Genomic DNA, 27,414 nt, shown 5'->3' on the forward strand with positions numbered 1-27,414 from the left:
TGAACTTCTATCACAAGCATCATCATGACGCCTCTTTATAACCACATCCACCTCTCTGTGACTCTCACCTAACTTAATCCCCAGCAACCACTAATCTGTACTCCATTTCTATAATTTGTCGTGCCAAGAATGTTATGGAAATTACACCATACCGTATATAACCTTTTGGGACTGGTTTTCTTCGCCCAGCATAGTTCTATGGATTTTCATGCAGGTTGTTGCATGTATCAATAGTCCCTTCCCTTCACTCCTGAGTAGTATTCCAGCTGCTATAAACGTTAGTGTACAGCTGTTTGTGTGAACATGTCTTCATTTCTTTGGGTTAAGTGGCCATGAGAGCAATTGCTGGTTGGTATTGTAGTTGTATGTTTAGTTTTTAAAGAAACCCACAAACTGGTTTTTTTAGAATGGTGTACATAAATATTTTTCTCTTTCTGCTTTCAAGATTTTTGTCTCTGATTTTTCAAATTTTGACTGTCATGTATCTTGATGTGAATTTCTTTAGACTTACCCTATTTGGGCTTCTCTCGGCTTCCTGAATACGTAATTTCACATCATTTGTCAAATTTAGGAAGTTTTCAGTCACTATTTTTTAGTACTTTTTCAGTACTGCTCTTTTTTCATTTCAAGACACCAATGACACAAATGTTAGCTGTTTTATTATAGTCTCAAGGGTCCCTGAGGCTCTCTGTTCATTTTTTTCTTTTTTTACATTTTTTACTATTTATTTATTTTTGAGAGAGAGAGAGACAGAATGCAAATAGGAGAGGAGCAGAGAGAGAGGGAGACACAGAATCTGAAGCAGGATCCAGGCTCTGAGCTGTCACACAGAGCCCAAGGCAGGCTCAAACTGAGATCATGACCTGAGCCAAAGTCAGTTGCTTAACTGACTGAGCCACCCGAACACCACTCATTTTTATCAGTCTACTTTTTCTCGCCTGTCCACATTGGATAATTTCTATTATTCTATGAATTCAAGTTCATGGATTCTTCCCTGTCTTCTCCATTTTGTAGTTGAGTTCTATTATTATTGCTGTTGTTGTTGTGTTTTTAAGCTCTAAATTTTCAATCTGGTTCTTTTCTCTCTTTGCTGAGACTATTTTTAAAATTTATTTCAGATGTGTTCATAATTGCTTGCTGAAGCATTTTTATGAGAACTACTTTAAAATACTTGTCAGACAGATAATTCTAACATCTCTATCATCCAGCTCTGTGTTAGCTGCCACTGATTGCCTTTTTTCATTCAGTTTGATATCTTCCTTATTAGCATGTTGAGTAGTTTTATATTGAGACATGGGCATTTAGGGTATTATATTATGAGACTCTAGATCCTTCTTAAACCTCCTGTTTTAGCTGGCTTCTTCTGAAACCACTTTGGCAGGAAAAGGAGAAATAACACGCATCACTTTGAAGTGTGATACAAGTCCAGGTTCCCCACTCAACTTCCTTTGAAACCAAAGAAAGGAAGGGCTTCTCATTAAGGCTGGGAGGCATTGGAAATTCCTACCCCCCACTTGGCCCTCACTCCAAAGCTGGGAAGGGTAGCAGTGCCTTGCAACTGCTCCCAGGTGCTTTTGTCTGATACCATGGGGACAGAGGATTGCTCTCATTACTGCTGAGCATTGGTAAAAATCCTGATTCTCCACTAGATCTGCACTACACCACCTGAGCTGTGCCTCCTTACTACAGAGTGAAGCTAGAAGTCTAGATTACCTCTGTGACCTCTACCTGACACTAGGGAGAGGATCTTCCTCTTTTCTGACAAAAATGCAAGTCCAGGTTTTCTGCCTGACTTCTCAGACACTACAGCATGGTGATGGGAGGAGTCTTGACCCCTCACTCCTTGCTGCCATGGTTGGGGAATGGGACTACAGTTTTTTTCTGTGGTGTTGGCCAAAGAAGAGCTATTATTGTCCTAAAGTTATGTCCTACCAAGCTGTTTTTTTCCTAGTCCTTTGGCTAGAGAAAGTAGGCTTTTATTGGGGCTTTTTGATTTGTGCCTATTGGAATTTCTGAGTTGTGAACTTCTTCAGCTCCAGATCTGGTATATATGAGATGAATGAAAAATAGGGAACTCATTCCCATGTTTTTCCTTGAGTCTCAAGATTTCTAGCCAGTCTACATTCTTTCCACTTTTTAGAATCTTTCTATGTGTGTTATATATTAAATGTCTTTTTTTTTTCATTGTCCTTAGTGATACTAAGGTTAGAGACAACTACATGTACTCCAACTTCCTGGAAAGAGAAATCCATAAGATAGTATTTTAAACACTAAGGTTGTTACATTTTCAATTACTGCAATTGAATCTTTTTAAGTACTTACCAAAAGGCTTTGGTTTCCTCTTATCTATTAGCTTCTAAGTGAATTTCTGGGACATGCAATCATAATGTAGTTTGTAGACACAAAAAAGAATTTTAATCTGATTAGTTATAGAGAGAAAATATCATTTCCTTTCAGCCAGTAATGATATCAAGATGATATGAATTTCCTATCAGGTGAATTAGAAGTGAACAAATCACATTAGATGTATCAAGGTGAAAAGATGAATAAAAATAAAAAGATTTAGGTTTAGATCTGCTTTGAATGCCAAAGACTAAAACAATTGGAATATTTCATTTTGTTTTTTTTTAAGTGGACAATTGTATGTTTACCTCATATATACCACAGGTATCTTTCATTATTATTCCAGTTATCTTTAAATAAAGAACAAAATAAATTATTTTATTTTAATTCCATGTACTCAGATCAACTTTGACGCTGTGAGTCATTGTTTTCTGATTTGGGCACCGCTATTCCCTTCTCATTGCCCAAACTCCTCTGAATGGAGCCATTTGCTCTGCCCTGAACATAATCTACATCTTCCCAGAGTTTTCCTGAGTCTTGCTGGGAAGATGTCCTCACCTTTTCCCTCATTTTTCTCTCTGAGCCCTCCTATCACACAAGCTTTATTTCCAAAGTGCCAACCTGCAACCTATGTGGGGGGCAGATTGCCAGTTCTTGGGGGACACCATATTTTTATTCAGTCTTAAAGAATGAGTTAGAATTACTCAGAGGTGCAAGAGTGAACATGGATGGGAGGAAAGGTGGGGCATCCACATGCTTCATTGGTAAAATGGGTTAATGGGTTAACAGAATGAAACCACCTCATATAGGTCACCAGACTATGAACAGCTTACTATTAGCATCAATTCCAAAACTAGGAGTGGTGGGAAATGGGGCTAGAAAGGGAGCAGGGATCACATCAGAAAGGATTTGTCTTCTATGAAAAATTTTCTACTTTTGCAGTAGAAGATGATGACTTCTTAAGTGTATTGTGTAGAAAATGACATAGTTAGATTTGCAGTTTGATACATACCCAAAGCCCTCCGATCATAGCCCTAATCTGCTCTCACAGCTTGTATTTCCATTCCTCTGGTGTGAGGTCCCCAAACTCTCAAATGGAACTACAGGCTCTTCTCTAAACACAGCCCATACCCCTCCCACTTGATGAGTATACTCTAGAAGAGCAAGGCTCATTTTCCCTCTCCTCTGTGAAAATATATATGAGATTCTTCCAAGGGTGGTCATGGGTATTAATGAGCTAATGCATGAAAATACACAATTTACTGTTTGTCACTTAGCAGACATTCAATTTTCTTCCTTCCTCATTTTAATCTACCTTACATTACAATTGTATGTGTGTCCCAGCTACAAGATTGCAAATTCCTTGAGGATAAGACTGTATCTAAAACAGTGGCTCTAACTTGGGGCAATGTTATCCTTTAAGGGACATATGGCAATGTCTACAAACATTTTTGATTGTCTCAGTTGTCAAGTGGATTGATTGTAGGATGTTTCTGAAGAAGTGTCATATAATTCACAACAGACCTCCAAAAATTATTTGCCAGCCCAAATGTCAGTGGTGCCAAGGTTGAGAAACTCTAGCTTAGATTGTCTTTGTAACCTACATAGCGATTATAAGTGTTGCACATTACAGAAAGCATTTGGACTTACAAATGATTTAAAGCCCCTTGCTGTAGGTAAATTTTTTAAGTTGCTAATGAGTAAGAATTAAATTATAAATTTATATGGTATAAGGAAAACTGGGAGACAAAAGAGGCTTATGAATCTTGATTAATTTGGGGGGAATTAATTTCCATTTGTATTTAGAGGTGACCAGTTTAAAACCTAAAGTTCTCTTAATCAGCAAGCTTTTGTAATGAAATGCAGCAGGATTTACTTTTATATCAAAGGAGCTCCCCTGATAGTTAAAGAATGCAACCGAATACAATTAAATGATCCCTGGTAAGCAGAATACAGGGCCTTGGCTGCATTCTGAGAGAGTAGTACAGTTAATAATCTAGAATCCAGTGACACTTTAATGAGAAGTTTAAATATATTGGCCCCGAATCTCAGAATTTATCAATGCTCTTTACCTAGATTTTCATTTAGAAGTAATAAGTGATGAATGAAGATCAAAAGAAAAGTTTGTGACTAGAAAAAAGTTGCTTTATAGATAATTCCAGGAGTAAATACTTAAAACTGAAAGGAAGGGATAAACGATTGACAAATGGACAGCATTTAGCCAAGGATGGTAAGGACTCCCTGTGGAGGAAGGGAAGGAGCTAGATAGGCAGTACCAAGGAGATTTAACCAAACCCATAGCCTTTTCAACTAGGCACAGTCAGATCCAAGCACTAGTGACACAGTGCCCATGGGACTGGCTCACCCAGTGAGTAGAGCATTTTCACAGATCCTAGCAGATGAAAGATTAAGAAATGTTAGTATAGTCTATTGTTTTCAGTACCCATGAAAATGTTCAAATCACTATGTGGTTTCATTTGGTCAAATCAAAATCTATGCTAAAGCTGTTCTTAACACCACCCTATACTCTAAAAATAAGTCTATAAAAAACCATCCTGATTATTCTATTATTTAAGGAAAGAGTTCTTACTCTTCTATTATTTAAGGAAAGATACTCCATGCGGGACTGGGAGGCGAGGGGATACACCTTCCCTCTCATCCAGGATTTGAAAACAAAAACCCTTGAGGAATATGTTACAGGGATCTTCTTCCTCATTCATTCCTCCCCCAAAGGAGTTCACCACTTCTATGCCAAGATAGCTAGCCACTGTCTAATTCCATGCTAGTTCGCTTTGAAAGAGAGCTAGAATATGCCAGAATATGCTTTTCTTTCTCAAATACAAATTAGAGATTTTTTTAAGTCTCTCTTTTAACTGGACCTCTCTTTGTCTCCAGATCATACTGTGATCATTAAATATTTATCAGCGTACCCTCTGACCTAAAGTGTTCCACCTCCTTAGGCCTCTCACCGCAGCTTCTTTTCGCCCTGTGCCTTAGCTTCCTGATGGAGACTGCAGCCTTTCCTGACGGTCCCTTTCCCATGCCAAATATTATCACATATGATCCGTTCTCAGCCAGATCAATGGCTTTCTTTTTTTTTTATGGTTTTATTTATTTTTGAGAGACAGAAAGAGACAGCCAAGCAGGGAGGAGCAGAGAAAGAAGGAGATACAGAATCTGAAGACAGGCTCCAGGTTCTGAGCTAGTTGTCAGCACAGCCTGATGTGGGGCTCGAACCCACGACCGTGAGATCATGACCTGAGCTGAAGTCAGATGGTTAACTGAGTATCCCACACGCCCCTGTCAATGGCTTTCTGAAATGTGATTGAGCGTAATCTTCATCACTGTTCCATCCTTTCAGGAGTCTCCCATACAGGATTGTTGGGAGGGGCGGGGGGAGGAATTCCACTATCAGGAAATTATACTGGTTTTGCATACTTAACCAGCATTCACAATTTCACTAAACAAGTATTCTACTGATATGAAGGAATACAAAACCACTCAAGCTGAGGGGATAGGTATCAAAGAACTTTGAGATGCTCCTTAACAGTTTCAGTGAGCCAAGGCTTCTCTGACCATAGGGACTTTCATGCAGTGTGTTTAAGAAAGGATGGTGTGATTTGTGCAATCCTGAATTCAATGCATCATGACATTTCTTACCTACAGTTGTCCACCCCATCGCTTCTGGGTAACATGTCATCCTGCTTGTGCTTGGTATGCCCCGATTCCTGTTACAGGTCTAAATAAAAATTTTTCTTCCTTACAAAGTGTTCATGCAATATGCCACCGAATCTTAATATTTTTCCCTCAAAACATTTTTCTGTTAGCCGGTGAGAGACCAATTTTTAGAATCTAAGGCTCTTGGCTGATGAAAGTAAATTAGAAGTTGATTGGCACAAATGCAAATGTTATTCCATTAATAAATGACCATATTTTCCCCCTGTACCTAAAATAACTTGTTTTAGATTGCCTGGCAATGAACAAATCTTACACATAAATGCAGTTCAGAGAAAAGGAGAGCAATGTATTTACTTATTATAAGGAAAAGAGACATCACTTGAATCAAGATTCCACACTGGAGTCAAGCTTCAGTATGAGAAACCATCATTTTGGAACACTGACTCCAGTCATACATTGCCTGCCTTTAAGCCACGCCCCCAGTGAGATCCAGTACCGTTGCCTTTGCCTTCAGTCTAAAGCATCTTTGTTTTGTTTCAGCTGGCAGGGTTCATCTACGCCTGTTATGTTGTGAAATGTATAACTGAAGAAGAGGACAGCTGTAAGTATTAAAGCTCTATTCTGTTTCTTTCAAGTTCAAAGCATCTCCTTTATTGCCTCCTACCTAGCCTTCTTACCTTTTAGACAATATCCTCCGACATGTCATTGAAACAGGGAATAAGCCTTTTGTATCCATTGGAATAAAGTGTTTTCATAAAAATATCCAGCATATTGAAAAAATGGAGAAGCACCCATTTTTAAAACATTTCAAAAACCTTCTTTCATTTCACTAAAGGCATTTTTAGGGGTGCCTGGGTGGCTCAGTCGGTTAAGCATCCGACTTCGGCTCAGGTCAGATCTCACGTTCATGGGTTCGAGCCCCACGTCAGGCTCTGTGCTGACAACTAGCTCAGAGCCTGGAGCCTGCTTCCAGTTCTGTGTCTCCTTCTCTCTCTGCCCCTCCCCCTTTCATGCTCTGTCTCTTTCTGTATCAAAAATAAATTTAAAAAAAAAACATTAAAAAAATTTTTAAAGGCATTTTTAAAGATGTATTTATCTTATAACAATTCTAGTAGAGAATAAAGAGGGGAAATTAAAGACAGGAATGATTTTTAAGTGTGGTTAATTTGACTGTTTTCTTTTTAGAAACCCTTTTTAGGTATTGATACCTAATCATTTTCACCCAGAACTAAAAGTCCCAACAATCAACAACTGGGAATAGTTCCTAAACTTTTAAAGAACTGACTTCGGATTAACTCAAGAAATGTGTCTTCAGGAAGCCAAAAGTTCATAGCTCCTTCTTGTTCTTACAGTTTGATCCAAATGGCTATAACTCTCTGTCAGAGTCCCAACATTGAGTCCTATTGATTGATTGAACTAGAGTTTAGGCCTCGTACCATCTTACAAGCCTCTAAGTGGCTTTATTGTGTTTTGCTTTTCTAAACATAGCAGATGGAAGGTTTCACTCCCTTCTTGCCCCTTAAGGTTCTGAAAGATACTGGAAAAATATTCTATTCTCTTGGTACTATCATGGATACTTGCCTATGCCGCCATATTTACTCTGAGGAAAAAAATCAAAGCTGGGGATGTTTTTTCCATTTCCAAAAATATTCATAAAGATTGGGATTTCAAATGGAAAAGCTTAGATCCACTACACTGTTTGTTACAGGATAATTTGAGGAAAATGCCAAAGAGAAATAAGTGTTTCTTCTTCCCTTTCCAATCATACTAGAAAGGAGGAAGCAGTATCAAGTAATTAATTAAGAGGACACACTTTTTCAACCACATTAATACATGGTGTAAAATCAGGAATACATAGTACATATTTTGTGTGTTAAAAGAAATAATGGGCCTTTCATTAAGAAAAAGCATTTGTATAACACTCTCCGGTGAATCAGGTGCTATATCATGCTATGGAGATTTTAAGATTAGTAATACACAAGCTTTTATCTCTAGTAAGTCACCATCTAGTTGGGAAAAACAAACATGTAAACATGTAAGTATAATAAAATTCTGTAGAGTGTATGTTGTGGTAATATATGAAAGGGAGCAGGAAAGGTTTCATTGAGAAAGACACCCTTGAGCATGGTCTTGATAGGTGAATAGATATTTATTCAGTAGTTGATGGGACAGTTAGGTGATCCCAGGCAAAAGATGGAAAAATCACCATGGCACATAGGGCTTGCCATTTTGGGGAGAGAGCAGCCAGACTGATATGACTGAATTGTAGCTGTATTTCCAGAGAATATTAGGAAAGCAAGCATGAATGACTCAGTAGACAAATGGTCATAACAGAGTAAGGAGTTTGGACTTATTTTATATAGCATGATGACAAATCAATTGGCAGGTAGTTTATGAAAAAAAGAATAATATAATCAGAAATGTACTTTAGAAAAATCACATTCATATCAGTGTGAAGGGCAGGCTTTGGTGGGGGCCAAGTTTAGGAAAAGGGAAACTAGTTAGGACATCATGAAAATGAGATAGAGATGATGAGGGTCTGGACATCTCTGTATTAGAGATAAAGAGGATAGATATGAGAAGAGACATGCAAAAAGAAGTGATTCATAGGCAGTGGATGGGGATGTGTAAGAGAAGGCCTGATAGATTCCTAGGTTTCTGATACAAGTGAACGGCTAAATGAAAATGTCATTTGAGAAAAGTAGAATAGGGATGTGACAATTGTTCCCATTTAGACAGGTAGAAATTGAGGTGCCTAATGAATGCACAAGAAAAGATACCTTGGTAAGCACTTATGCACAAAAGATTTATTCAAAGATTAGGAAGAGTGACAGATGTATGGATTTTAAAATATATGGACCCCACAACCTATGTGGAGTTAAATCTGAGTTCATTCAAATATCATTCAGTGTCTTTGTGCCAAAATCTTGGTGAAGGGGAAGTCTAAATTTCGTATGGGAATTGAGCTTTCCTTACACTATATACAATGTTTGATTTCATTCCACAATGATGTCAGTGCATTTTTATCTGCAGAAAATACTGTTACACCACACCTCCTCGACAGATAATCAGTATCTCTCTAGAAGAGTGCTTCCCAAAGGGGATCCCAGAAGTGCTAGTTCCATAAAATATATTGCTCAGAAAAGATTCCAAAGCCAAGTAACTTTGACACTAAAAATTTAGGATACACATTTACATATTAACAACTCTGAGGGTTTTCCAGGAAACTATGTTTTATTTTTCCTAATCCATAATTTTGTTTTAACCATACTATGTTGCGTGAGGCCAGATGCAAATCAAAAAAAAAAACTAGGTGGCTCAGTTGGTTGAGTGTCTGACCTCGGCCCAGGTCATGATCTTGCATTCGTGGGTTTGAGCCCCACATGAGGCTTTGTGCTGACAGCTCAGAGCCTGGAGCCTGCTTTAGATTCTGTATCCCCCTCTCTCTGCCTCTGCCTGTCTCTTGCTCACACCCTGTCTCTCAAAAATTAAACTAAAATGTTAAAAAAAATTTAATAAAAAAATAATAACAATAAAAAGAGAAAAACTAGAAGGGCACTTGGATGGCTCAGTTGTTTGAGCATGACTCTTGATTTAAGCTCAGGCCATGATCTCACAGTTCATGAGATCAAGCCCTGTATTGACCTGCACTGACAGCATGGAGCCTACTTGGGATTCTCTCTCTCCCTCTGTCTCTGGCTCTCTCTCTCCCTGGCTATCTCTTTCTTCCTCTCTCTTTCTTTCAAAAATAAATAAGCTTTTTAAAAAATCTTTAAAAATAGAAAAACTAGGAAGATTTCTATAGTCCTATTATGCCTTAGTTCCCCAAGGAAAACCACACCATACAAGGCTACTGGGAAGGGTTATGGGCCAGAGAGAGAGAGAGAGAGAGAGAGAGAGAGAGAGAGAGAGGACAGAACTGTTGGCCAAGCACCTTTATTGTGGTTTCCTTGGAAATGAATGGGCAAGGTAGGGTAAATGGGTTAAGGATTGGCTGGCTAAGTTTGAATCTATGTTCAGTGCAACTGACTATTAGACAATATGGTCTAGGAGTGCCTAAAGTCTTTCAGGTGAGCTAGGGTTTACTTGGGAACAGCCCAATGTCATTTTGTACATAGATATTAAAGCATCAATTTAAAGAAATTAAAAGTATAGTTAATATCCCAAACATTTGAACACAAAATGCTTTTTCATAAGAAATCTGAATATCCCAGACAATTGAAATTCCAAAAGACTCAGTTTAGAAAATTCCAACCTGTGTCAAGCTTTGGCCCACGCTATGTAAATCCAGGAGGATATGAAGTCACAAATATCTTTGGGAAGGTCAGGTTTCTCTTTCAAGCATCTAATAATCTATTTAAAAAAAAACCTCCCCCAAATAGTGCTTGTATCATTTTGCATATTTTGACCTTGATAACTTATCTGTCTTTATTAATAAAATCACAAGCAGGTTTCTCATAAACAAGTTTTCCAATTTTAGTCTTTTTGTTCAGTGAGTTAGATATGAACTACTTGTTTATTTGCATATCCACATAGAGTGAGGCTTACCTTAGACATTCTTGGCACTACTAACAACCTGGAGAAGATGCTCATTTGGGCCAGTTCTGTGTCCAGTTAGGTTTATTTATTATGATCATTTAGACACAGGAGTAAAATGATGAGTGTTTGGAGTGCAATGCTTTGGATTGATAGCCCCTTGTATTATGCTTATCATCTCTCTGTATGCTCACCTACAGACACTGCCTAGAACACATGCCATCCAATGCTCCCGAGTAAAAAAGTTCTGAAATTGCTGCCTAATTTTTGGTAATCATATTATACAGAAAATTATTTTGATCCTTTAAAGACTCGGTGAAAAAACAAAAAGCCCTCAGCAGGTAAGGCCTGAATCACAAGAGACATTTCATGTATATGTAAACAGGGAAGGGATCTCAGGGGAAGTGTCTCTTCACACCTGCTCTAGGTCTGTAATGAAGCCTTCTGATAGCAATACAGTAGCAGGAGGGTGTGCTAGTCACGTGCCTCTCAAATTAGGTAAGTTTTCATTCCTAAGAGCCTCGGGAAGAACAGAGGATAGTTTCAGTTCTGTAACTGTGCTGAAAATGGGCAATAGAGATAAGGGCCCAGTTTTGGCAACTGGAAAATTAAGGTGGTTTTGAAGTCAATATAAAGCTGACCAGCTATATGCTCAGGGTTAATATTTCAGGCCCTAACAGCAAGTGCAGCCAGGGAGCTGCAATGGCAAAAGCCACCAGGGAGACTATGGAAAGGGTTCAGTCCCCAGAAGCAAGCTCTCCTAGTTCACTCCATAAAATAGCAATAAGTCATCATTGAACTAGAGACAAACTAACTGTAGGCACACCGAATGCCTCAGAATTTTCCCCTCATTTCTCCTTTGAAATAGTATCTCATTTACTATTGTGAACCCCAGCTTGATACATAGATAAATGGCAGATAGATTGATTGATTGATTGATAGAGATATACTTTAATGCAAAGTTTTTTTTTTTTATTTTCCAATGAAAAAGTCTAGACCTTGAAGTTTATGTTTCTGACCCTTTAGTTACCTAAGCCAGAGGCTCAGGCTGACAGGCTTGCTGGCTGTGCCAACTCACAGGACACCACTGCCATCTGCTGTGCCGACCAGGAGATGACAGCAGAGTTGCTTCCTCCGAGCAGCAGGAAGATGGGGACACTTGTGTGGTCGTCACCTAGGGCCACACTCACAAAATACCGCATCTTGGGTGGCTTAACTAACAGACATTTGCTTTCTCACAGTCCTAGAGGCTAGAAGTCCAAGATCATAGTACTAGCAGGTTTGGGTTCAACCGTAGCCTCTCCCCTTGCTTGCAGACTGACTTCTCATTTTGTCCTCTGTGTGCAGGCTCACTCCTGGCATCTCTTCCTTTTCTTAAAAGGATACCAGCCCTGTTGGATTAGGGCCCCCATCGTTTTGACTTCATTTAAAATTAATTGCCACTTTAATTCTCCAAATACAATCATATTAGAGGCGAGGCCTTTAACATATAAATTTGGGGGGGACTTCAGTTTGTAACGTTCTGTATCCAAATACACACGTGCCCCTCTTCTGCCCTGTGCACACTCACACCATGTGGCTCCTGGACGTTTGACAACCCCTATGGGGCATAGATTGGGGTGAGCAGTGGCTCCCCGGCCCATCTCCAGGCTGTAATACTTCCCAATAGATTGGGGTGAGCAGTGGCTCCCTGGCCAGGCTGTAATACCTCCCACCGCCCGGTCTCCATGCTCTCTAAGGAGTTCCTGGGCAGCACATCCTGCTGTCCCGCCATGGCGGAAGGTAATTTGCCTTCAGATGAGTAGCTTCAGGAAAAAAGCTGGGAGCCTGCTCGGGCAGGTGTGCCTTGACACGTGAACCCTGTTGGAGGGAGGCAACCACTGCAGTGCACTTTTATGTATTTGTTCATAAAAAGGCAGTGCTGTTTCTTCGGAGGAAAGGCCTTCTCCCGGAGAGCCGGCGACCCTTGCTGAGCTGTCTTTGTGGCAAGCCTCCTTCCTGTGTCATCTGTTGCCAGCCATGCTGAGTTTTCCTTATGACCTCCGCTCCTTTCTATTCTCCTCTACTTGTTCTCTTTTACAGTGTTCTGTGAAAGAGATGAAATGTTCCCAGATTCTCGGTCTGGCATGCCTTTTATTATATATGTGGCTCTTCTCTCACCGAGTCCTGAGATCTTCTGCACCCCGGAGGGATGTCCACTCACAGTGATAGAAGGAAAAACTTCTCTCCCTGCTGCCTTAGCACCGTTGGATGTGACACTTAAAAGGAAGACACGCTTGGAAAATATAACCAACCCAGAACAGAAAATAATCACACGATTTCTCAATTTGTATGATGTTTTCTTATAAACCTTTTAGTTAATAAAGTAAAAGCAGTGGGTCATGTGGAAAATGGATCCACATTTCCAAATAATCAATATCTTTTCTAAAGGGGATTTGTATATGTGCAAGTGTAATTAAATATTCAAATCACCTCTAGAATGATATAGAATGTCATCCAAAAAAGAATATCCTAAAGGGACTTATTTTGAAAAAAATACTGAAGATGAATGCTAGATGTTTAGACTGACAGACACACACAAGCACAAACCCACCAACCAAGCAGAAATGCATGAAAACCTGTCCTGAATTCTCTAAATTCAATCGGCCTTGGGATAAAAGTCACAATCGATTTATAGAAACGTTCATTTGAAAAGCAAACCACAGGAAATTATTCACTTCTCTGAGGCTAATAATTTTCTGTTATTTTTGTTTGATTTTTCTTCTAAAAGCTGCTGGCCTACACTTCTGCATATTGAACTCCATTCTGTATGTTTTGATCATTTTTCCAGTTTGTCAGGATCATTGCGTTTGAAGGCAAATCTTTGAACACAATCACACACACCCCCACTTTCGGGGGACGTACAGGTGGCAACAGGGAGGAACGCTACCCCTTTAAAAATATTTGTTTCTCCCTATTTATAAAGAAATGTAACTTTATTGCAGAATGTATAGAAATACAAACACACAACAAAAAAGAAAATTAGAATGACCCCACAATTCTGAATTCTGTTTCTCAGTTAACAGTTCTGCATATCATATGGCTCCTAGTCTTTCTTTCTCCCTCCCTCTTTCCTTCCTTTCTTCTTCCTTCCTTCCTTCCTTCCTCCTTCCTTCCCTCCTTATCCATCTATCTACCTGTCTCCCCATCCACTCTTCTACCTATCTACCATTCTCTCTGTCTGGTTGTTAGGGTCATACTACACATTAGTTGGTAATCTAGGCTTTCTTTCTTGTTACTATACATCACTCTTCAAACATAACCTAAAAGGTAGGCAATTAGTAGTTCAAAAAAGGTACCAGGTTCTTGGGCATCACATTGACAGAATGATGAGAACGCTGTGTCTGTTTGACTTTGGAGTATCACACTCAAGCAGTCAAATGAAATAACTGTTAACCTGGCATTGGTTTATCATCTCCTTACAACATGTTTTGCGATTTTGAAGGTTACCTAATGAGATAATCTTGTCCACATCTACTAGCCTCCTACAAAACCCAAACTTGCCATTTCTTTCCCCTTCTCTGAACAGAATCACACATCATTGAAGCCTGGAGCCTTAGATTTTGAATGCTATTAATCTTAGTTATGCTTTACAGAATTGTAGTGAGGCCAGAGTAAAAGGAGTCTGTCACCCTGCTTCTTCCTCAACCACCTCCCTCTCCCCCCGCCCCCAAAAACCACAGGAAATCTACCTTTACTTAATTTTACAACTTTTGATTCGGCTTCAGATTTCTTTTGGACTAACAATACGGCAGGCTTGAAAATGATGGAAAACTACTCTCTACTGCTCTATTTCAACAGCTTAATTTTGTAGACCCATAAAGATTAAATGACTTGCCCAAGGTCACTGAGCTTATCCGTGAACTTCTGACACCAATACAGCACAGATTGACTCTTTCGGGATAAAAGAATATTAGCCACTGCCTTCAGGGACCGTACCTGTCTTGACCACTGCTATATCCTCATCATCCAGCAATCCCCAACCTGGAGCAGGGATCAATAATTATCTGGGAAATAAATGAATCAATCAATCAATCACTCAGCTCTCCACAAACATTTCTTAGACAATTCGGAAGCTAGTAAGGATAGGTTACATCTTCTTAGACTCCAGTTTATTGTAAGCAAATGGGTAATCAGATATAATAAAGCAACTTTTGTCATTTTCTAAGCAAATAGCAGAAAAGAGTGGGGCAGAGACATGTTGCCATATGTAAAAATAAAAGATTGAATAAATGACCAACACCTGAAACAAATGCCTGCATAGACATATGCCTCCTGTCAACTGCATGCAAGTTTCTATCAAAGGCAAACAGCATTCCCTAACAGTGAAATATACAGTTTTCACATTGCCGTGCCCATTAGCTAGGACTGATCTCTTTTTCAGCCTACTGTTAAATTACTCCCTCTTCTGGTCATTGAAAGGAAAATATATGAGCTTCCTTTATAAATTTTTAAATTATTTTAAAAATTGGATATTCAGGTGAAAGTTGAATCTGACTCCTCAACAGTCACTTCTTATTTTCTATTTTTTTCACAATATCTCACCCATTATACTATACTGCTTTCCACTTATGCACACACGTACACTCACACACTCACATCCACACACCCTCATGCACACCTACACACGCTATAATCATCTTTAAATGAATTTCATGTCCCCAAGTCAAAAATATGGGGGGAAGGAAGTTGATTGATCCCCGACCCCTCTGTTGCTTCAGAATAATCAGAACCTTGTTTTTAAAGAATCATGTTGAGGTGACAACATTCAGTCCAGCAAAAAGGAGGACATCTAACTGGGGTGTAGGAAAGGATGTATTTTACGCAGAAAGTATTTCTGGCTTGGAGAACTGAAGCTTTATAATACTCTTCAGGTTGTTTAAATCAGCCTCGATAGAAAAGAAAGCCCGGAAGTGTGAGTGGAAGGGGAAGTGGTGACATTTACAGAAATGATTAAAAGAAAAATCTCCCATTTTGATTATTCTGCTTCATCTTCCCATTCTGCAGTACACAGGCCACCTGTAATGGGTATTCCGTGATTCCTCCTCGCCGTCTCTCTGTACTCGCGTTGATAATGACATGACAAAGAAGGCAGCTAAGTGGCAGGAAAATAGCATGCTTTTAGCACCACAGTATACTTAGACACGCTCACAAAATAAAGTTCCCGGGATCCCACAGTCCCATCTCGAAAGAACAAATGAGAACAAGACAAAGAGCCCGCACAGGAAACTGAGCTTTAAGAGCCCTCCAAAGCCGAGGCATGCTGAGAGAGAAGGCTCCACATTCAAAGTTCGTCTTTTGATAAATGATGCTGGCAGGTGCCCACTTCAGTATGTCCAGTTGTGCTTTAGTTTCGGAAGTGGCTTCTAATAGAGACAGAAGGCTGGGCTTAGCTATCTCCCTCTTAACAGCAGGAGGATAAAAAGCACCGCGTCTCTCAGGACGGCCACCAGGTATGCAGAAGGAACACATCTGAGCGGCGCAGCCCTACGCGTGCACTTCTGTCAATGAGCGAGCAGAGGGCGAACCCTCCGTCCTGCATGACATTTAAATGAGGCAGCTCCCGCTGCAGAGACTCTGGGAGACCTCTGCTAGGATTGGTTGGCATTGTGTGGCAAGGAGTGAAGGAGAAACAAACTTAAAGCTCACAGGAGGTGAGGTTTGTTTAAATAATAGAAAGTAATTAGACTGAAGACAAAAATCAGTGATGGCATTTTATAATTACAATTAATTTAAAGGTTAATTTCCTTTGGTGCTAAAATCTTATTTAAAACATTTACCAGGAAAGAAAATTAGGAAGTTGCTATCAAGAGGCATAGAGTGCTTCTGGGAATCCATGCCTATTATCACTTGAAAATTAGGTTAGGCCCAAAGTGGGAATTTCAATTCATTTTTGTGTATAATAGATGGTGGTCAGGCTCAGAGTCGGTGGGGTTGGCTGGGGCAGGCAGTGCAAGATTTGCATTTGTTTGTTTGTTTGTTTGTGGGATTAATTGCAAATGTTTCCAACAAAGAAACCTAGTTTATACATGAACAATCCTGACACAAAAAGAAAATTGGATATGGATTGCTGCCTTTGTAACTAATGAAGTTGATGTTAAGGAATTCCCAAGAGCAGAAAAGCAAGGGGAAGCACATAGTAACATCCATACACCTTCCTCCCTAAAGTGAATTGAATGAAGGGACAGTGTTTCTGTTGGGTCCAAACCTATCAATCCTATTCTCCTCTTCCAGGTCCCACCATTTTTTCCATCACTCTGTTTTCCACTTGAGAATTGTCATACATCAGGTTCAAAATGCCATGTGTGTGTGTAAATATATAAATATAAAATATGCATATACTACATATAGTTTATAGTATATGCATATACTACCCAGCAGCTCACCTCCCTGAAAACTTGCCGTGTAAAATCAGTGCATAGTGGTAGTAACAGTGAGAAATAACTGCTTTGCACTAATTTTTCCCATTCACTATGCCTATGCAGACCTGCTCATTTTAAATATTTTATTACTACCATTGATATGTAAAACAATCCCAGAAATATGGAAGTGTGCAGAATCCTAGCACTATGAGCAATATTAACAATCACCTACTTTAATCTCCTCATTTTACAGTTGAGGAAAGGCACTTGAATTGACTCACTCTAAGTTAAACTGAGTGTTTAGAAACAGAACTGGGAATAGAACTTAAATCTCCTGATTTAAATATACTTTCCACATCACTTCACTGCAGTAATCAAGATAGATCCTTTCAATGCGTATTTGCTGAGTAAACATTGTGTGACAGGTCGTGTGTCCATCACTAGGGATGAGGCAGGGAACCAAGCAGGCACCACTGCTGCCCTCATGGTGCTTAGAGTCTGGGACGCAGTGCCCATGAAGAACTACAGTCACTTGTGATGAGAATTCAGGCAAGGGCGGGAGGGGTGTGGTCATGGGAACGCCCCCCACCCAGGGGTGTCTCGTTCAAAACTAGAAAATTCTTCTCTGAGGAAATGACATTTCAGAAGAAATCCAAAGGCTGTATCAGAGGGATATGCAGAATTTAGCAAAAATAAGTGTGCCTGGGTTAAGGAGGACGACTTTTTCAGTCCGTATCGACCAAACGTACACCATAATTCACACAGGAATAATCTTAAGTGTTTTTAAGGAGCTTGATACAGCAAATCTAGTTTCAGCTCTCACGAATATCAATAAAAGTGTTAGAATAGCCACTGAACATTCTCTTTCCTGAAACTGCTACTGTCATTCTAAAAAGATGATTAATTTAGTCTCAAGAGTTTGGCGGTTTTCCTTTCTGGAGGATGCAAAGCGATGCAAAGAGTACATTAGCAAGGATTATAAAGCAAGGAATGCATGTGGGATTTTTTTTAATTTTCTTAAATATGCACAAAACATAAATGTGTCCACACTCTAATTAAAACCCCTGCATTTAAATGGACTGTGCGTTCTAAGTATATCCTGGATGTCAGCTGAGAAGACATGCCCAATCATGTCTAACTAGCTCACCTACAGCTTGTAATAACTGCTCTCTCCAATTTCAACTGAAAGTCATGTCATATCTCATTGAAAGCATGTCTAACAGGGAAGAAAGAAACAAAGACGAGTAAATCTGATTCATCCAAATGGCAGGGCACAAAGTGAGCCCAGGCACCTTGAAGGTGAAGTTTGCTTAGTGATCTCATCCTGTTCTGTATGCTCCTCCACATCTATTGAAGTTATTAAAGATGCCTGGATACATAATTGTCTGACTCTAGCTTTACAATTTTTTTACCTTCTCAGCACTTGCCACCCTCATTACCACTCACTTCATCTACCCCTTAATTTCTTTCATCAAAGAGGCTAATTTGGATCACCTTTACTGTGGAGAAATCACAAAGTTAAATTCTCTCTTTGACTATAAACTCCTGTTGTTGTTGTTTTTTTCTCCTACCTCGTTCCCCGGCCTCCCTCCCAGAAAATCTTCTCTTCATCCTCATTTAGAAACTTCACACTATGGGAACATTTGCTTTTCTCATTCTTTGTATCCTTCTACGTCTCATCTATATAGCGAACTACTTGTGGCAGTGATGCCCCTGCCAGGCGCCTATCTCCCTCCTGGTCTCTACTTGAATCACACTTGGATTTTCAACAAGCATGCGTGATGAGGCTCAGGTTCACTTTCTCCACTTCTAATCCTGGGTCGCTGCCCATGGCTGGAGAAAAGTTTCTAAACATGGCTGGGTGCTCTCTCCTATTCAACGACACCTTCACTCCTTACCACTGACTTTCTTTGGGATCTGCTCCAAACCTAGACAAATGTTCTGAACCTAAACCTAGTCCTCAAACAATGAAAATTACAGTTATCAAACATGAATCCCTTATATTTTTCTCCTAGAACCTGAAAAATTCTCTACACTGGCAATTATCCTTTTGTCTCCTTGTACCCCTGCCCAAATCTGAGACCCACAGTCAAAGCTTCTTCTCTCCAGAATAATCCTTCTGCCAAGCGTTGAACTCATCCCCTCTGCCCGATCCAGCAGGAGAAACTGTAGGTATCTTCATTCTGGCACACTCCATTGGACAGTGCCTTTTGCCTACATATAGGCAGAAGCCTCAGAGACCACAAACAAGACTGTTCCCAGCCTCCTTCTGTTATTTTATAGAATATAATGAGGTGACTTCCAAAAAATATTTGAAATATGAAAACTCAGTTCTATGTAGTTTTTTAAATCAAAAAAATCTTCCTTTTTTTCTATGTTAGGTAACACATGCTCTTGTCAGGCCCCAGCTTGTCAGACCACAGTTCACCAATGAAATGACGGCTGAAGGGTTTCCGTAGACCTACTTCAGCTCTCCTCAGCTTCTGCTGATGACTCGGTGCCTATGTCATTCCACACAATCCTCTTATAAATTCTAATACGGAGTTCTCATCCTCTCACTAAAGAACCTAAATATGCATTTTAAAGCATAATTCAAATTGTTCTCTTTACACAAATCCCTTCCAAAAAGAGATGAGATCCCAAATCTACCCATGATGTATTTTTAATATACACGTGCCAACTACTGCATATGAGACTTGATTCTGTCAATAGCCCTATGAGTTGGGTTTGCTTCATTATCCCCACTTTAGGGAGGAAGAAAATAAGGCTCAGAGCAACTGTGACCAGCCTGTGGGCATGATGCTGGTAGGTCTTTTGACTCCAAAGCCCTTCATCTTTCCCTACTTCCCCACTTCCCTGTGATGTATCCAGTGGTGGCTTATAATATTCTAAGACTATCTGATAGCAAGATCCTGGTGTCGGCAGAAAAACAGCATGTGTTTCTTCAAATCTCCCCTACACTTCTGCGTTCACTGTAGGTATGGTCAAGAGCAAAAACACAGAATCGTTTGTCAATTGGAACTCATACTTTATTTTTTATTAAGTGTTTAAAACTGAAAGCTTCGAGTGGTTACTCAAACCATTTCTAACTAAAGAAATATTTCTTCTGCTATGATAACATTGTAGGGATTGCCTCTCACATTCATTTCTCAGCATATGCAAATGTGTCACCAAGCATAAAATATGGAAGATCTGATTCTAATGCAACAAAAAGAGAAATATAAAAATGGGACCGTAAGAAAATACATTTGCTGGACAAGGTTAGGAAGTGCTACGTCTGCAGTGAGTTAGCTGAGTCTCATTGCATTCAGTGCGTGCTCTGCCTGCCAGAAGCTCGCTGTGGTACCACAGTTACTTCAGTGCCCTTCAAGGCAACAACAAGGTAAAGTAGCCCTACAAAGGGTTGTATTTCCCTAATCAGGAAATAAAAAGAGTAGCTCAGAGGCCACTCAGGGATTTTAGCCCAGACCAAACACCTCAAGCTCACACAGTAAGCTGAATTGCTGCCCCTAAGGAAATCTGTGTGGGAGGAAGGTGGTTCTTTTGAATTCGGCCTCAGACTGGTTACGCTCTAAATTTCCTTTGTACAACTGGAGATAAGTACCCTCGAAATTCTCACCTGCAGAGAAAATGGATACACACTCTATTTTCATAGGCCCACACTAATTCTTTAACGTCTTTCAATGAGTTCTTCTAAATATTTAGGCTGAGCTTTCTATGATCTGCCTTTTAAAACTTCTCCTCACGGTCTTTTCCAGCTCTGTCTCAAAAGAGAGTATGTTGACTAGGAGCTTTGTCATTAATAACCAAGGTACAATTTTATATTACAATACCTCACTGCCAACACGTATTTTAAAAAGGCAATTTTAGGTTTACTGAACTCAGTGTTCATGATTAAGAGGTATAAATAAATGGGACGTTCACAACAGGGAATATATTTTAGCAAGGAATATTTATTCAAAAAGCATTTTTCTCTTCCTTGGTAATTTCTAAATTCCACTATTTTTAATGTTATTAAAGCATAGTTATTAAACTGATATGGCTCTTCGCTAATTTAAAATAATGGGCCTCCCCAGATCTCTATGGGTCAGTAGATATAAATATACCCATTTTGCAGATAGGAAAAACTAAGGCAGAGAAAATGTAACAGTTGCAAAGAAAATGATAACATTCCTGAGTTATCTTCTAAAGACCAAAAGCGAATCCCTCCAATGAGGCAATGATTAAGCAAGCACAATTTTTATTTTATTTTGTCACCTTCTGCCCCATTGTCTACCTTTGTTTAGGATGGTGTAAACTGGCCAGAAAGAGAATAATGTTTTCCTACCAATTATCAACATTTGCAACCCATGATAACCTTCATCAATGAATGACTCTCTCACTAGAGTCACTTTGATGCTAAGAGATGTCTTAGCCTCTTTCCCTCTGCTCCTCTAGGCCAAAGAGACTAGTGTTGGCTTCTTCCCATTGGTATTCAAAAAGTTTCTTTTACCTCATGGGACCCAGACAACAACAAACATCATAGATTTCTATAAAAGGTCTTCTCTTTATTATCCTTGAGGGCCTTAAGGAGGAAAAAATAAAAACAGTTGAATGTCGCTTACGAATTTTCCCAACATCTTCTGCGCTCCAATGCTTGCCTTATTTATCCTTACAACCTAGCGAGTCTATAGAGATCATCCGGTAAGGACAGTCTTCCATGCACCAAGGCACTGTTCTGGGTTCTGGGTTATGTAATGAACAGTAGTAAAAAGTAAATTTCACTCAGCTTATATTAGAGCAATGGAATCAACAAAGAACCAAGTAGATTACAACATGTCAGGTGGAGAGAGATAGGTTCCAAGGAAACACAACAAAGCTGAGTGAGGGAAAACCGATCTCTGAAATCCCAGCAAATCTCCAACTTGTCTTGCAATGGTTCAAATTACTTTTCCCTTTTTGCCGGGATTTCCTGGTCCCGGCCACTTGTACCTTACATGCTACTTTTCCAAATGAAGCCAAGCACCAACTCCCTCCTGGTGTGCTTTTTTCTTCTGTCACAGGCACCAGCATTCTCCTGGTCAACAAATTTCTGAGTCAACTTTGATTCTTGCCTTTTCCTCTTCTTCCTCCAAGTGCAAAAACTTGGCAGGTCATATGTTTTCTACCTCTTTCTCCATTATCTTGAACCCATTGTCATCTTTTTTTTTTCTCATTCTCCTAATTCTAATTCAGCCCTTCAGTAATTTCTGTCTTTCACATTTTCTGGTAAGCACTGCAATAACAGACAATATGCCAAGTGGCTATAAAGAAAACATGCCTCCTTCCTTTGAAAAACACTGTAATCAAGTTATACAAGTTATACAAGAGGAGGCTGAGAGCATAAGTAGTTTTCAGAAGAGGAAAAATCTTTTAAATGTTTACATGGTAAGCTATCAAACACCGAGGAAATGAACTAAGCCTTGAAGGATGGTCACCTTATCTCCTCTTAAAGATATGTTACAGAAAAGCAAGACATCTCATTAGTAACTATTTCTAGCAAATTCAGCATAAGTGGGTTTTGCTTTGATTATTACTTGGTTATTGATTATTATAAGAGTACATCTTCTAGCAAGAGCAGAGGAGAGATGTTAGAGAATAAACAAAAAAGTAAAGCATCTACAACCAATGGAAGACCCAAAGCAAGCACTCAAAAGCTTTTGTTAAATGAATAGCCTTCCAGTAATTTACTAGAATGTCATGAGTGAAAAACAGAAATCACTTTTTCAATATACTTAGGAAGGAAATAGAACACCTTGCTTCTAGCCCAGTTCTCAGCTGTCACATGCCCCCCCCCCCAAGCAGTCAAGTAATACTGTATTTACCTGGAAAGTGAAGATAATTATTCCCACCCACCTCCCAGTAATTTTGCAAACATAATTAGTATCACCTGAAAGGACTTTAGAAACTATTAAATATTGTGCAGTTGTTTGGAACTTTATTTTTTTAAGTTTATTCATTTATTTTGAAAGAGAGAGAGAGAGAAAGCCCACAAGCAAGTGGGGGTAGGAGAAGGAGGGCAGAGAGAGAGGTGAGAGAGAATTCCAAACAGGCTGTGCATGATGTCAGCACAAAGTCTGAGGTGGGGCTCAAACTCACCAACCATGAGATCTTGACCTGAGCCAAAATCAGGAGTCAGATGCTTAATTGACTGAATCACCAAGTGCCCTGGAGTTTTATTTTTATTTTCAGGAATAAGGGAGATTCTTGAGGAATAACAGGCACCCTTTTCTAAATAATGCAGAGATAAGCTATGAGCCAAGCGTCTAGATGCCATCACAATTACTTAGAAAAGGACCCGTCAGATGTTTCATGATCCTTCTTGCTCAGCAAAGTTTTACAGCATGTGGTAGCCACTTTAGAGCCTTAATAAAAGTGTGATTGTGTAAAAGAAAATAAAAATAAGCCAAAGCAGTATTAACAATATTCTGAAAATGTAAATTAACTCAATTTAAAAAATATAGTTTCTTCTTTTCTTCGCCCATGTGGCACCACAAGGAGGTTCCAGATGTGGTTGAAACACCATCTGGAAAAGAAGAGCAAAGAATCACGTCGATCTACGCTGATCACCATAATATTAACTGTAGTGGTCAGTGGGATCCAGCTTCTTTCCGTGCCTCTCCCTCAGGTCTTTAGGAAGACATCCAAACAATTACTGAGAATGCATGCATGTGGAAATTGACGTTACATACTTTCCTTGGCTCTCAGCTCAAGCATGTTTATAAAATAGACAACAGAAAATATGCACTTTGATTGCTGTTTAAATGTGAATGCCTCCCTCATAAGTGAAATGGTAAAAATCCAGGTTGGTTACATTCAGATCCTCCTCTTTTCTCATCTTGGTTCTGAATCACCTGCTATTGGATCCTTTTTATGGCTCCAGACAATCTGAGTGATCAGAAAAGTGGCAATCTTTCCATTACCGTTTTCATGTGACCCTCCCCACTTGGGTAGTTGTAAGCCAGCTCCACCAACCCCTGCACCAGAGGGCTACTGAGAGCAAGCCTCAGACTAGTCCAACACTGCGCACAACTCACATTCAAGACACACCTCATTTCCCTTCCGACCTTTTCTCATGTCTTAGGAAGGTCTACATTGTTCCTAACTCAAGCTTTGTTTTCCCTTTTTGGTCCTGCTTTGATTCATTGGACTTGAAGATTGATCTTGGTTTCTTCTAGTTACCCCTTGGTTCACTCTACAACCTTTGGTTTGTCATTACCTTCTGGCCTTTTCTGCTGTCCATCTCAAACTCCTGGAAACAAGCCAGAGAAATATTTCAAAGTACTAATACCAATACCAATAAACCTGAGTTTAGCTTGGATCTCCATTTCAGTGGAGGAGACACTAAAAAGGAAACTCTAATGCTGTGAATACCTCTCAGTAAACTAGTCCTTAATTAAGTCTCAATGTTGGAAAAAGCAAGCCCAAACAAAAGGACTTTAGGCACTGCCTGTGATAAATTTACAAACATAGACAATAATTTTTCAAAATACAAACCTTAAATGTAGTTTCCATTCAATTATTGTATCTTTTCTGGTACATGTTATATTAGCTAATGTACATATGTGGGCAATTCAGAAAACAAAGGAGGTTCCTTCTCTTTTATTTCATCTTCTGGTATAGTTCCATTGTTATCCCAAATTATACATTTTCTGCTTCTCTTTCTCCTACACTGCATGGCTTAAAAGAATTATAAAGAAAATCCTGGTTTTTTTCAGGGGCTTCTAATTTTCTTCCTCCACACCATATGTCTCACCCAGGGTTCTACATTCCTCATTTTATTTTATCCTCATTCTAATTGTATGAAATAAGTATTTTAATTTCTGTTTTTGGAGATGTTAAATGATTTTTCTGTGGTCACACAGCTGGCAAGTGGTCAAATCAGTATTTGAACCTTGATCTTCTTGACACCATGGCCTTTGTTCTTATACTAGTCTACTTTTGATGAGAAGAGAAATTCAGCCTTGAAAAATGGGTTCTCAACATAAAAAGAAATGAGATATTAAACCATGAAAAACATGAAGCCACCTTAAAGACACACAATTAAGGGAAATAAGGCAATCAGGAAAGGCTCCAGTACTGTATGAATCCAACGATGTGACAGTCTAGAAAAGGCAAGCCTATGGAAACAGTAAAAAGACCATTGGTTGCTAGAGACTGGGGGAGGGAGGGATAAAAGGCAGAGCACAGAGGATTTTTAGGGCAGTGAAGTGATTCTGTATGAGTCTAACCCTGTGGAGGCATGTCATTATACATTCATCAAACACTATAGTTTAAAACACCAGTTGTGAACCCTAATGTAACTGCACACTTTGGGTGATACCAATGTTTCAGTGTATCCATGTACCACTCTGGTGGGTGAGGGATGTGAATGGTGGCAGAGTTTGTTGGAGGGGCTATATAGGAACTCTCTGTACCTTCTGCTTAATTTTGCTGTAAACTTAAACTGACTCTAAAAAGTAAAATCTATTAAAAAATATGTCCCCCCTATATAAACAGACATCCTGGGCTTTATGTTACTTTATACTTTGCTCTAATTTCTACCTGTAGCACTTAGGATATTAAAAAGAGAACAAAAACTGGTCAAAGCTAAGCCAATGGAATATGATGCTAGAAGAAGTGCAAGTATCCACAGGCATCCTAATTCAGTGTCTATTTCCCTTTCTCTCTCCTTACTGTCATCTGTCTTGCCAGCTTTCATTGTTTTGCCTCTTACCCTTCTGCACAGGTAGTGTGGTAGTGGAAAAGAGGAGTGGAAAAGAAAAAAATGAATACAAAACTTTTTCACAGTACTCCTAGTATTTACTGTTCCAGTTACTACTGCTTCCAAAACTCAGTGGTATGAAACAACCATTCATTACGCTCATGGGTCTGTGGGTAAGAATTCAGACAAGGCACCAGGAGAATGGCTTTTCTCTGATCCTTGATATCAGGGGCCTCAGCTGGGAAGACTCCATGACTGGGTTGACTAAGCAGCTTGAGCCTGGAATCGTTTGGAGGCATTTTTTTTTTCTTATGTGTCTGGGCTATCAGTGGAAACTCAGCTAGCCTATCAGTCAAAATACATACCCTTGGGTTCTCCATTGATCTCTTCATGTGGACTAGTTTGGGCACAGTGGCTGTGTTCCAAGAGGGCATCTCAAAAGAGCATAGGGAAATGTATGACATCTTTAAGAACTAGCCTTGGAAGTCACATAGTTTCATTTCTACCATACTCCATTTATTAAAGCAGCCACTAAGTTCTACCCAGGTTCAAGTGGAAAGGACACAGACCAAAACCACCATAAGGGAGGAGTGTCAAGGTCACAGTGTAAGCAGATATGAAATAGGAGTTATTGTTACATCCATTTGGGGTAATATAGTCTATCATGGTAACTTTTGTTATATGTTATTGTCTTTTAAATATCTAGGTATGTATTGCATTTGAATGTTTGATTACACTTTGCTCTATGTCTTTATTTCTGATTACCTATTTCAGATTATAAGACCCATAACGGCAGGGACAGCAATGTTGGATTAATTTACACAAGCTCCATCATAGCCCCTTGTACTTGACAATCATAGCATATAATATCATTACCAGTGCTGCAATTGCTGATAGATACATGCACTTAAGCTATCGTTATTTTTTACATTTGTTATGTGTTGTAGAAAATCTCCACACTAACCAAAAAGACATATAGCATCTTTACGTGCAAGTGTGTTTATTACTCCAATTAGGCCTTGGTTGCTTGAGAAGAGTACATAATTTCTTCCCCCAAGTGAACAGATCCTGTAAAGCAATAATTGAATCTCACAGTGGGTGGGGCGGGCGGGGGGATCACTACCCTGAAGGAACTATCCGTTTTCCTCCACAAATTAGTCACTTAGGTTTTAATAAATTATTAAATGGTTTATATTAGTGATCTGTGTGAGATCTTGATCATGAATGCTGAACTCTTTTGAAAAGTTAACTAATGAAAGCAATTGTCCCTTTTCAGTTGATTTCATAGGTGGCTTTGATTCTTATGGCTATCAAGGGCCTCAGAAGACATCTCATTTACAACTGCAGCCTATGTACATGTAAGTACTTTATTTTAGAGGTATTCTATGATACTAACAGATGGTTAATTAAACACTGTCATGGTGCAAAATAGATGGCATGCAGCTTTCCTTCAACTACATACTTCCAGTATTTTCTCTTCTATTAATATTGTTTTGACTGGGATAATCGAATAACATTTTCTTCATAATTCATTTTTAAATTTAACTTATCAGAAATGCCATTTCTAAAGTTACCTTTAGTCTTTATAAGTATCAACTACATAGCTAAAAAGTCTTTATTAATATATATATATATATCTTTGAATTAGCCAAGAGTTATGTACTTTGAAAATGATATAACATTGCAGGTAATTATATGCAACTGTATATAAACTATGTGTTCTGGCTTTCGCAG

The 27,414-nt window shown here is 39.2% G+C and overlaps 1 protein-coding gene across 3 annotated transcripts in view; it reads left to right on the plus strand.

The window, feature by feature from the left end:
• Positions 1–27,414, plus strand: part of NKAIN2 (sodium/potassium transporting ATPase interacting 2) — a 964,622-nt gene that overhangs the window by 931,198 nt on the left and 6,010 nt on the right. For all 3 annotated transcript variants that reach the window (XM_029945057.1, XM_029945056.1, XM_029945058.1), the window contains 2 exons: positions 6,562–6,622; positions 26,957–27,038. In XM_029945057.1, the coding sequence (XP_029800917.1) occupies positions 6,562–6,622; positions 26,957–27,038 (143 nt within the window). The remainder of the gene's footprint in view (positions 1–6,561; positions 6,623–26,956; positions 27,039–27,414) is intronic.

Source organism: Suricata suricatta, chromosome 7, assembly GCF_006229205.1.
Source record: "Suricata suricatta isolate VVHF042 chromosome 7, meerkat_22Aug2017_6uvM2_HiC, whole genome shotgun sequence".
Lineage (NCBI taxonomy): Eukaryota > Metazoa > Chordata > Mammalia > Carnivora > Herpestidae > Suricata > Suricata suricatta.